This window comes from Cyrtonyx montezumae, unplaced genomic scaffold (assembly GCF_038088225.1).
Source record: "Cyrtonyx montezumae isolate F1298 unplaced genomic scaffold, pur_monq_1.0 scaffold_3, whole genome shotgun sequence".
In the NCBI taxonomy this organism is placed as follows: Eukaryota; Metazoa; Chordata; class Aves; order Galliformes; family Odontophoridae; genus Cyrtonyx; species Cyrtonyx montezumae.
Window position 1 is genome coordinate 9,800,457 of NW_027072034.1, and position 13,124 is coordinate 9,813,580.

Genomic DNA, 13,124 nt, shown 5'->3' on the forward strand with positions numbered 1-13,124 from the left:
CCTGTCAGGTAAATCATATTTCAGACCTTAACTTCCCAAATATACTGTGGGGGATTAAGTTTGAGTTTCTTAATAGAGTTTGGAGAGCTAATTTAAGCTAAATTAACAACATCTCTAAACAGAAAAGGAACGAGTGGGTTGGGGGTGTTATATTTTGTAACTAAAACAGGGGAAAATATTCTCATGAGAACTTCAGCCAAGTAACCATTGATTTTGCAGGGCTCTTCTACACAGTTCTTGTTTGTTTTATTTTAAATGAGATCTTTTTTTTTCTTTTTTTTCTTCTTTAATACGTGCAGACATTATGTATATGGTGCTGTACAGCATCTTAAAAAGTGCTCCTGGAGTTCACCACAATTTCAGTTTCTTACAAAGGTGACGGTTTTGTGAGAATCTAAGATGTTTTCAGTATCTCACTGTATCAGTTGTCTCAGAGTAGTTACTTTAGCAGAACTGCCTCAAAAGTGCTTGTTTTATTCTTAGTATCTTGTTAGCGTGACACCTTACAGACACCCAATGTCAAGACACAGTTCTGGGTACATCACATTCATCTCAGATAAGGCTAATGCAACAGCAAGAGAATGACTTTATCCTAAACTTGGCTACTGTCAAAATCTTTTTGCAAAGACAAGCCTAAATGTGTCTTGCTTGATTCTGTAAGATTCGTATCTCTAATAAATTCTGAGAAATCACCATAACTTGGAGGGTACAATGCCAACAGGCGTACGAAAGTGATTTCTAACACCTAAAAAGTTGGTGCAGTGGAAGCTAAGCACTTGGAAAGCTGCTTTGTAAACACGCAAACTTAACTACTGACCAGTCCAGTGCAACTACCATTAAATAAAAGGTTCTTTGGCTGGAATATCAGCTTGATCCTTCCCTCCCCCCTTTTCCTACCTACTGCAGGACTGGCACCGGGCCAGCATAAGCGACATAGTACCTTAGTGCCATCTACAGGCTATACTGACATTCTAATTTAGTGGCAAAAGACAAGCACCAATAAAATAAATTAGACAGCGCTGCATTTAAATCTTTATTAGCAAGGAATTATTAGACCTAAGAAAAACTAATGCTGGATTTGGTTGAAATATGAGTTTCTCAGCCTCTTAATCCCTCTTCATATGGCGTTATTTCACAGTTTAAAACGAGTTATGACAGACCACTTATGCATTACTAAGATGAGAAAATATTTACAATGGGCTGACTTTTTCTGCATAATTCAGATGTATTCAGAGAACGCATTCCTTTTGAAAGTATGCTTTGGCCATTTTTTTCAAAGTATGCAACTAACTGTCTAGACGATACCAACTTTAATCTATTACAACAAAATCATTTAAACTCAAAACAGAGGAAGACTTCCGTATGGCTTAGTTATATTCTACGAACAAACCACATGCTTCACAGATGAAGTAGCTTGGAAATTCAGCTGTCTTTGTTAGGGAAAAAGAAATTAACCCCTTTCATAGCACTAACTTAACAAAGTTCCATATCAGCTTGAACCGTAAAAGAAACTCAAGCCAACTCACTTTCAAATTTGACACTGAATGTACACATCCTTTCAATCTTGAAACAGACACATTTTTCTGACTGAAATTTGGCACAAAAGAGGCTTTTTCTTTAGTAACGTTTACATTTGGATATCAAATACTGGGGAGAAAAAAAAAAAAAAAACACGTCTGTTTATGCATATGCATGTACATATGCAGGGACACATACAGTCCTTCAACAATCAGCAATCTTCAGAATCCAAAGTACCAGAGGCATTTTGAAAACGTGTAGCCAAGCCCCAGGTATGTGCTAATGTTTTTTTGTTTTTGTTTTGTTTTGTTTTTGTTTTGTTTTTAATGTCGTTGCTTTTTGGTTTGTTTGTTTTTTTTTTTTTGTTCCCCCCATAATATAACTAAGCTAAATTAGACCAAAACAAAAAGAAAAAAGGAACATACTGGCACTTTTAATACTGGTTGATCGGGCACTTGTATGCAGTACTTATAGACCAGTAAAAGTGCTCGTTTACCTGTCTGGTGTGTAAGGGGCCCTTTGTCTTGAAGCCTCCTTGGGAACTGCACTCTGAGGCACTGAAGTGATCTGAACTAGTGGAAGAGCGTTTGGAAAGGGTGTCACAGCCACCAACAAAGGTGTTGTCCAAAGGGAGTTCCTGAATCACATGGTGCTTTTTCACTGAAACGGGAGTGTCAGGTTTGAGATGAAAAGCAGACTGTGGAGAAGCAGATTTGTAATGCTTGGCAAGATCAGGGCTGTTAGGCTTAAAGGTTGTTGGTGGTGCTGTGCCCCAGTCAAATCTTCCTATACTTTGCTCCTCCAGCTCTGCTGGAAGGCTTATTGTCCCATTGATGGGTTCGTGAACTGCATCATCAGGTTTGGACTCCTCAATGGTCACAAAGTTCAAAAGAGAACTCTTCGGAGATTTCCTTTTCTTCCTTTTCTTTTTCTTGTTTTGCTTGTTCTCCTGATTAGGAGACATCCATTCAGCACCTTGCTTGCTCCTCTGGGCAGCTTTGAATCTGGATGCATGCCGGCAGCGAACGAGAACAGTGACAAATATCACTACTATGACAACCATGGCACCTGCTACGATAGCAATCATGATTGTGAGATAGTCCTCGTTTTGGTAGGGTTGGCTACTGTCTCCTATGTTCCGGTCCAAAGGTGTTTCCATAGTCCTGCGTATCAAGTCATAAATATAAGAGGCATTTCCAGCAGTATCATTTACATACAAAAAAACAAGCACAAGAGTATGCAAAGATTTGGGATAACCCAAATCACTGATGTTGACAACTAAGCGATGCAGGCCCACATCATTAGGAGTCGGTTTTTCTTCCAGAGTGATGTTACCTGTTACTGGATCAATCCGAAACAAACCTTTGTTATTTCCACTCACTATTGTATACTTCAGTTCAGCGTTCATTCCGGTGTCAATATCTACTGCAAACACTTCTGCTACCACTGATCCTGGAATTGCTGAGAGTGGAACTAGCTTAAAAGAAGTATTAGAAGGTGGGTAGATGACAACAGGACTGTTATCATTAACATCCATGACGTTTATGGTCACTTTTGCTGTAGAAGAGCGAGGAGGTTGTCCTCCATCAACTGCCTTCACATCAAAGGTGTAGGAGCTCTGCTGTTCTCGATCAAAAGAAACATTGGACTTTATAACTCCAGAGAAGGGGTCCAGCACAAAGTTGTCATTGTCATTGAGGATGGAAAGGGTCACCGCTTTGTTTTCCCCAGCATCTGCATCAGTCACAGTGATCACCCCCACAGTGCTGTACTTTGGTAGGTTCTCCGATACAAAAAACTGGAAGTGGTTATGAGTAAATTTGGGACTGTTGTCATTTTCATCCAACACAGTAACAATTACAGCTGCTTGACTCTGCAAGGGAGGGGTGCCATTGTCTCGGGCTGTAACAGTGAAAATGAAACGCTCCTGTTCTTCTCTGTCAAAAACTCTGGAGGCTGTCAAAACTCCTGTCTTTCGATCCAGATCGAAAAAGGAGGCATTAGGGCCAAGCTGATAAACAATGTCTGCATTTTTCCCACTGTCTTCATCTGTGGCACTAATAGTTGTTAAGTATAGACCACGACGGTTGTTTTCAGAAACTGACAGCTCAATTACAGGCTGGCTGAAAATCGGAGGGTTGTCATTTTCATCCTCCAGCTTAACTCTTACCAGGGCGGTCTGGTTCAAACTGGGCTTGCCAGAATCAGAAGCAACAATTTTAAAGCTGAATTCTTTGGTGCCCTCATAGTCCAACAAGGAGGAGGTCTCTAACAAATACTGGTTGTCGTAAACTGCCTTCAGGTGGAAGGGAACCTCTCTCTCAATGAAACAGATCACTTTGCCATTCACATCAGTGTCCTTATCTGAAACCGTAATTAGGGCAATCTTTGTATTGACAGGATCTTTCTCAGATAAGTACACTGTGCCATTGATGGGACTTATTATGTACCTGAGGTCTATGTTCGGAGGGTTATCGTTTACATCAGTGACATTTATGGTCACAGTTGCCCGAGCTGGTGTAGAGCTACCATCACTAGCCAGCACTGTCACTTTGTGAATAGCAGTCTCTTCCCGATCTAAGGACCTCTGAACCGTAATCAGCCCTGTGGTGTTATTTAAAGCAAAAAATCTTTTGGTTGCAGGGGCAACTTGGGCACCAAAAATATATCTGATTTCTGCATTGCTTCCTATATCTGCATCTGTAGCATGAAGCTGAATTACAGAAGTGCCTACAGGCGCATTCTCTGGTATATGAACCTCTACTTGACTCTCTTTAAAAACTGGCCTGTTGTCATTGACATCACTTACTGTGACTTGCAGGATAGCTGTGCTGGATTTCTGCGGGGTACCTCCATCCTCCACCTTGATTTTCATCACGTAGGTGTCCTTTTGCTCTCTATCCAAGTTCTGCTGCACAATCAGTTGAGGCCATTTCTCTCCCTCTGGAGTTTCTACGATATCCAGGCCAAAGACACTCTGTCCATTCAACAACTCGTAGTGCTGTACACCGTTGAAACCTGTATCAGGATCAGTTGCTGATGGGATTGGAAAGCGACTGTTGATCAGAGTGTTTTCTGGTATGGAGATATTGATGACAGGGGATGGAAACATAGGTGCATTGTCATTAGTATCCTTCACGATTATTTTTATCTTGATCAGCCTAAAGAAGTCATTGGGGAGAATCACCACTTCAAGTTCAAAGAAGCACTCATTTTCTTCTGCATAGGAAGCACCAGCACAGAGTTTTTCTCTGTCTATTCTGTTCGATGTCGTAAAGATCTCCCCAGTGGTACTGGACACTTTGACCAGAGGGGCATCCCCTGCTTTGGACACCAGCCTGTACACAAGGCTGGCACTGGTCCCTGTGGCAGCATTGATGTGAGAAATGTTCAAATCCTTTGGTATGTTTCCTATGGGGACGTTTTCAGGCAGCTCCTCTCTAATAGTGTAAATAAGTTCTTGAGCTACAGCAGAATCCAGCCTTAAACAGGCAATCAAAGCAGCCAACAAGTAAAATTCCCTCAGGTCCATGATAATGTTTTTATTCTCTTTTCCTGGATTTTAGGACTTAAAGGTTTCCACACAGAAATGATGCGCGATTTGCAAGAGGAGGCATGCATGGACTGCAGGATGCATTACATCTCATTTCTTATTTGGAGACAGCACTGTCAACACAACCACACAGAACAGAATTATTGGTTTTTAAGGTATGACAAATCCACAATTTCCAACTACTACTTGTTTTTGCAAGGCACGCTTGCAGCAGTATGCTCTCCTACTGCTCCCCTTTACAAGCAATCCCTCCGGACAAATGCACCAATATCCCATTGGCTGCGTTTGCAGAGAGCGAGAAGAGAAATAACAACTTGCAGGATTAAGGGTAGCTGCAGTTTCAACACGTACTTTCTGAATAATTTCTTGGCACACCGTGTAATCCATAACGTGTGTTTCCCCTCTACCCTCCTCCACCCAGTCATTTGGTGCAAGTAAAAATCTTCCTGTACTTCTGCTGGATTCTAACTGCTATGGCAGCTGCCAAATGTCATTTGCTGTTTGCTTCCTTCCATACGTATTTTTCAGCTCTTGCTAACCAGATTTCTCTCTGCTCCCTGTGCCTTGCATCCCCCACTACTGTGATTGTACTGGGAAATAACCACCCGGACATGCTGCTGCTGCAGCAGTCGTCACTGGCGACTTCACATCCCTATTAACTGACGAGACAATAACAGGACTTACAGTTTCTTACACTCTCAGCCCAGCATATCCTCTCCAGACATCGGACACTTCCCTTTCTGCTTAATAACCTTAAACTTTATTTGCTTGTTTTAAAACAAGGTCTAAAGCGAGTGGGGGGGTAGGGGGGGGGGGCAGGGGGCTGGAAATTCTGAATGCAACTTAGGAGCAGCCAGTATGTTTACAGACAGAGGGGGAGAACATATTTTCCTGAATATGAGAGGAAAAAAGGTAGAGCCTTTCAGCCCTTCTCCATTGACACTGATCTCCCTTTAGGATGTTATTAGCAGCTGCCATACATAAATACTGCAGGCTAATAATGCAGGTAAAAAAAAAAAAAAAGCAACAGAAGGACTTGTGTTTGCATGCTCTGCTAGCTGCAAATCACCAGGGTGCAAGGCTCCAGCAGCACCTGCAGTTTGGGGGAACCAGGCACCCTCAGCGTTAACCTTATCTGCATTAAGCAGTACAGGAGCTGAAGCCCGTGATTACTTCCAGCAGAGTGATGCAGGTAGGGATGCAGAGACAGGGAGTAGGTGAGCCTTTGCCATCAGCACCACCTGAATCCGAAATACTGATCCTTTCCCGAGATAAATACACTGCGTGTTGGCTCTGATTAGTATTATTATTATTTTTTTTTTCTAATGAAATGCATCACAGTGTATGGGTAACTTTGCACTTACGTTAGTTGTCTACCTTTGACGATCTGCTGCAGCTAAGCAATGATCTGTTCCAGCAGATACAGCACAATGCATCTGGTAAACCACCAGTTTTGGAGAAATCAGCAGCAGCCAAACGCTTCCTCCTTGAGAAATGTGTTGCTTCGGGTTGGCAAATTAGCAACTCCAGGGAACAAATTCACAGTTCCGTCGTTAGTCATCCTCTCCACGTTTCATTTCTATTAAGCGGCGATCCTTCGCGTGCTTAACGTGCACGCAACAGCGCAAACAAGCAGCAAGCAAAAATCCAGTGCACTTCTTTAGATGGGGAGTATGTTCCACTCTGCACTGCACACAATTCCCATCCCTCTCTCTCCACCACGGCAGAGACAGCTACATCAAGTCTGCAACTTCTTACTGGAAATGACAGAGTTGGTCTGGCGGTGCTTCTCTCCCCCTTCTTATCTCTGGGGTGATAGTTGCCCACATTAAAAAAAGAAATAATTAAAAAAAAATAATTAAAAAAAAAGGAAAAAAAATCCTAATAGATTATTGCTTTAGTGATGGGAGGAAGCGACAGCGCTTTCCCTCCTCCCTCCCGCTCTCCCTCTCACGCACACTCTCTCTTCTCTCTCTCTCTCTCTCTGAACTGAAATTCTTGATATAACTCTCAATAAGCCCAGAGGGAGGGTGTGCGCGGAGCTAAGCCCCCCCTCCCGCCTCACCGCATTGGCCCGCGCCGGCGGGGGAGGCGGCTGCCGGAGCGCGGCTCTGGCATTGGCCGCCGGGCACGTCGCTCCGTGGGGCGGCCGGGCGGCGGGGGCGGCCGGCGGGCGGCGCGGGGTGGGAGGGGGCGAGCGGGTGCGGAGCCCCGCGGAGACCGGGTGCGACGGGCGGGAAGGAGCGCTGAGGGGGTTGGGGCAGCAAAATGGGGAAATATTAGGGATTTTATTTGAAGTTGGGAGTGGGGGGGGGTGAACGTGGCTGCGCGCTCTCCGCGGCCTGCCCCGGCCCCGCTGCTGCGTGGTTCGGCTTTATATTTAATACATGCCTTTTCATCTATAATTCACGCTGCTCAGACTCCAGCCACGTCTCGGCTCCCATTTGCGCCTGTACACCTTTCTCCTTCCCCTTCCCGAAGGGTCAGCCGAAGGGAGGGGAGAACTGTTTTGCTGGTTGTTTTTGTCTGCTTAAACATCAGCTGGAAAACACTTCTCTGTGGTCTGATAAATAATGAAAGTGATCATTTCGCCTTCCCTGTAAATGACACAGGTAAATTATCCAGCTAGCCACAAAGCAGCATCACATGCCTGGAAGACGGTGTAATAAAATGCCGATGTGTTATGATACGACTGACCTCAAAAGTGTGACAAGAGGATGATTATAGTGCGTTATATATAGAGTGTTATACGTAGTGCATTTTTAACTGTTTTCTGAAGCATGAATGAATCTTCATTTGATTGTGCTTTTATTGCTAGCTTTCCTCAGCTTGAACTTACAAGCCGTATCACACAGTACCTATCCAATTTAGTATGCCCAAATACATGGGCACGCTGGCTGCTGTTTCTGTTTAAGCTTTTCAAATATATGTGCGTAGAAAAAGAAAACATCAGTATTTATCTTCTTCCATGTGCGATATTGTAACTAAAAAGTGTCTGCTGTTTCAGTTGATGGCGTTGGCCAGCAAGAGATCCAAGTTACTGCCTCGAAGATTTCAGAAGATTTTACATTTTTGCATGCAGGCTCCTGCCTTCAGATTCCTATATATATACACACACATACGGTGCAGTGTTAGGCAGTGGTGGAAGCTCCTCATGTCTGCTAGAGGTCAGTAATTTGCATGGCTTGGTTTTGTGTGGCACGTAGTGCTGTTACTGTGGTACGTTCCCTTGGAAGTGATACAGGCTGTTAATACACTCTGTATGTGAACATTGCAATCCTGTTGTTGCGTGGTGTGTAAAGATTAAGCAGTCTTAGTTTTGCAGTGCTTTGTATTTGAGTCTGAAAGACTCCTATTACAGACAGAGAGAAAAAAATTGATCCTGGTTTTGATGACATCAAGTAATGGTAGCAAACGGAACTGAATCTAATAATAGTTTAAGAAAAATGTTCATTATGTAATACAGGAAGGATGGCTAGAGCCCCAGCATTGAAAGTCAAGCAAGTGACACAAAGGAGCAACCTCCCTGCCAAACCACTTAGAAAAAAGAATTCTGTGAATGAATCAAGTATGTGATCCTTTCGTCTTCTAAAATACAAAGCAGAACAGCCATTAATAAAGAAGATAATTAGGACTGCGAGCTTTCTGTGTAATGCAGTCTGCTTCTGAAATATGGCGTGTTTATGTATGCATTAATAATGCACACATTTTTTCTGACACTAGTCATATCACAGCAGTATGGCATCACAGACATTTTATAGCCTCATTCAAGTAACATCACAGACATATAACATTCTTATTCTAATCACACCATAGCTATTTCAATGTCACATTGTAGTCACATCACATAGCCTGGTAATAATTATTTAACTTTATTGCTAAGCTGAATAGTTTTCTGTTTGCTCAAGGATGACTTTAACTTGTAGTCAGAACTGATTACCACATGCTCATAAATGAGCTCTTCTCATGTACGTGGGGTTAGCCTGTGTTAGGAAGGCAAAAACCTAGCATTTCAGGGAACTAATCACGGTTGGATTCAAGCTCCAAATGGGCACAAATCAGAATAGAACATTTCTGCTGTTTTCTGAAGCTATATTAGAAAGCCGAAGGTGTTTACTTGAAGTTCTGCCATGTTAATGTTTATGTGCTTGCTTTAAAATGCTGTAGTTCTTTAACTAATCATGCATTGTTAACCTCTTGGAAAAGGCAGCGTGCTTCAGACTACAGTGTTTGCACAGCAGATTGTAAAATTGTGTCTCAGAGTACCAGGGGGGCTAGAACTGTCATGACTACTTCTAATAATATTGGAAGAAAATTAATAGAAGCCAGAGTCCTTGAGCAGGAATCAGAATCACAGAGCACAGCGTTACACAGCCTCTGAAATTTGAGAGACTGCTGTACAACATATCCCATGTTCACTTGGGTAGCCATGTTTTATCCTCCGATAAATGTTTATTTGGTTGATCTTACATTTGGGAAAACTCTGGTATGTGGTGTTTGGACAAATGCAGCCATGTACTGTTATTTATACTGTTCCTTAATGCCCTTTTTTTTCTACCATGATGCGTTAGGCCTTTGTCTGCATTTAGGAGCACTGGTCTCCTAATCACATCATAACCTATTAGAATGACTTTTGTATTACAGCCTATTAACTATTCATCCACATCACTGCATGTTATCTTCGCCTCCATATTATTATGTATCAAATTCTTTTCCATATCACATTTGACTCAAATTCTAGCATGCTAGAAACTGACTCCAATTATTCTGTACTAGCTCTAGTCAAATTGCACTAAATGGAATTGCTTACATTGTATCATACTGGCTACAGGCTCACACAATACATTATAAATGAAACTGATTCACATTATGCTTAGCTAACTAAAGACTTTAATCTTGAAGTGTTGAGCGTAAAATACTATCATTCTTCGCTGAACTGGCTCTGGTCACTTGATCATTTTGTACCTGGGATTACCTCTTACAGTCTGTTATTATTAAAGCAAAATGGCTTTTTTCCTCTCCTGCAGTTCTCCCACTTTCTGTGGAGAGCTGATTCATATTCTAATGAGCAAGCTCTTAGCATCATGCCATCACACTGCAACACTGGAACCTGACCTACAGCACACCTATAGCATGTTCCCTTCAGTCCGGCATAATGAGAAAATGCATTATAAACAATTTTTGTGCGTGTTCAAATAGCAGGTTACGTGCTAGCTATTTAGCAATCCTTACTATTATCCCAGGAAGCCGTGTTTTTTTAAATGTTGCTTAAATCACACTCCAGTACAGCTTTAGTCCCGTCTTGAATAGGAATTATTCAAGGCCAAATTGTTGATCCTGCAGTGATCATTCAGTGTGCTCCTGATGTTGTTATTCCTTGAACTGTCTTCTAATAGACAAGAGGATTGGAGTCCAGCGTGGCAGGTGAGATGTGAGATTTCCCCATGTTACAGACAGTATTTAATCCGTGAAGTAGTTCACCTTCATATGGCAGGTGTTTGTTGTTTTTGTCCTGCATTGACATTTGTCTGTCTTTGACTCAGGCTTCTGCCACAATCTGGTCTCATGGTAACCTTGGGAAATTCAGTTCTTACACGAAGTACCAATACCAAAAAGTGGTATGTGTCTTCTTCTTTATTGCTAACCTCCAAAACTTGAGGAATTTTATAAAGGCAAAAGAGGAGAATACCGCAAATATGAGCATACAGAGAGAACTGTTGAGCCTGTTTTCTTTACATTATTGCAGACACGTTTCTCCTTATAGGTATGCATCTTTTAGCCAGACTTTATACATCTGAATGGATTTTTGGAACTTGCTCAGAGTTTCTTCCTCTTCCCAGGCATAGGGATTGGACACTGAGTCTTTACTTACATGAGTAGATCAAATGAAGTTAGTAAAAATGTTTTGTAATGTAATGTAAAATGTATAGTAAAAATGTTTTGTAATGTAAACCATATGTAAGTACAGTCTTTCAGAAGGCCGGTTAACTGAATGTGCATGATACTTACTTAATGTACTCGTTTCTGTCATTTAAAACTGTGTTTTAATTGTTTTGCAGAATGATTGTTAGAGCTCTTGGAAAAGAAAAACACTTAAGCAAACAATTTATGACTGTATAATGTGTACTTTTTAACAACTATAGCAAAGTCAGTTAATAATGAATAATTGAAGCTACTTGAGCTTCTGAGATGTTGGAAATAGTTACAGAATCGGGGCCTTTTAATGGACTATCCTTGTGGAAAATAAACTCAGTTCCTGGATAATCAAATCACAAAAGGGGCAGGTGACGACCTTTATTCCATTTGAATGGCAGAACTAAATTTAACTGAATTTGCCTTTATTTTTTTTTTTTGACTGACAAAGATTGCAAATGTCATTTCATGGCTCTGAAGGGCTTGCAAATGCACAAGCAGAAAACTGGCATTTTACAGTGCCAGTGTTTAATCCCTGTCACTGTACAATACAGCAAGGTGCCGAACTCCCATTAATTATTGCTGCTTATTTAAAGGTACAGATTAACATACAGACTAGAATTGTTTGTTTGAAAGTGTGTTGATTTTTTTTCTTCCTCACAAAGCTTTAGTAACTATTTAGTGAAACAATAAAAATCAATTTGGAAATGGCAAAAAGAGAATAATAAACAAGTGCCATTTAAAATGCAATTATTGGGCCACTTAAACAAGATGTAATTGCACATGGCACATAAAGAAAAAAAATGTTTTATTCTTTGTTACTCTCATATTATTTTTTTACGATGAAAGTAGCTGATAAATCAGAATACAGAAGCAGATTTAAACCAGTGTGTGCTTTTGTGTAAGGTGAAAGTATTCCAAGACCTACAGATAACCTGATGTCTTAATGATATTTTATTATTTGGAAACGGGGAAGGAAAAAGGCAGGAAAAGAAAAGGGTTATAATGTTTTGTTTTCAAACAAAACAATGGCTGAAAAGAGCTTTGCTAAATTGTTCTCATTTTCACCAAAAGGGTAATGTAAGTCTGACTGATGGGGTAATGCTGATGCAACATTGAAAGGATCAGTGTGAGATCCAAAATGTGGAATGAGGCCTCCTTCAAGCTATTTGTTTTTCCACTTTCAATTTCTGACCTGTTCTTTGCTTGTATCAACTGCAAATAGAATATGCTCAATTTAAATCAATATATCTACTCACACTATCTTGCATTACTGAGACTGACGTCTTTGCATCTGAACTTGAACCTACACATCTTCTGTTTTTTGGTCATGCCTCATCATTTGCACAAGGTGACTAAGGTAGTGTAGCTTGATGAAGCTCCGACTCCTCTGGGGAAATACTTTTGTCACATTGTCATAGCTTCATTTTTTAGATTTCAGATGGGCAGGCAGACATATGACAAATTTCTGCTAAAAGTACTGTACTGTTGTGATGTATTCTTGATTCTAACACTTCTCTTAACATTACAGTTAAAGCAAGGAATTTATGACATTGAGGTTTTATCTCTTGTGTTGTGTTCCACTGGTGGAAATACTGCAACAGCTGCAGATTATTTTTTCCATATACGTGGAAGGGAAGAGGGCAGATTCCTGAACTGCATCCCCTCTGCGTCCCAGTGGCATTGCTGAGATTCTCAAAGAATGTTTGTTCTTCAGGGCTTGAGACCCATAAAAGAGAAGGTGTGTTTCTTCCTCCTTTTGGCAGCACTACCCTCTCTCTGTACATGCCACCATGTTCTGGGGAAGCACTTTGATGTAGTTTTGGCTTTCTGGAGGCTAATTCCTCTCAGAGCTCCTCTTGATGTGGAAGCCAGAATTGAACAGAGTGCCCATGCAGTGCTGAGCCTGAATGAAAGGATTAATCCCAGTGGAATTACTCTCATTAAAACAGGGGAAATTACAGGTCTGGGCTTGACATACTTTCAGGGAATAGGTTAGGCATCACCATATAACTTCCCATTTATTTCCCTACTGTTTGATGTCCTGAAAATATTCAGATTTTGGACAAGAGAAAACAAATCTAAGAGACTGAAATCCACTTTAAATCTACAATTAGTTTTCTTCATATTCATGGTTGCA

The 13,124-nt window shown here is 41.2% G+C and overlaps 1 protein-coding gene across 1 annotated transcript in view; it reads right to left on the reverse strand.

Moving 5' to 3' along the window:
- The window catches only part of PCDH9 (protocadherin 9), a 682,686-nt gene extending 676,188 nt beyond the window's left edge, over positions 1–6,498 (reverse strand). The window contains exons 1-2 of the mRNA XM_065744017.1: positions 6,436–6,498; positions 2,015–5,184 (exon numbers count right to left, since the gene is read on the reverse strand). Coding sequence (XP_065600089.1) covers positions 2,015–5,050 — 3,036 coding nt within the window. The 5' untranslated portion in view covers positions 5,051–5,184; positions 6,436–6,498. The remainder of the gene's footprint in view (positions 1–2,014; positions 5,185–6,435) is intronic.
- Positions 6,499–13,124: the final 6,626 nt, after the last annotated feature.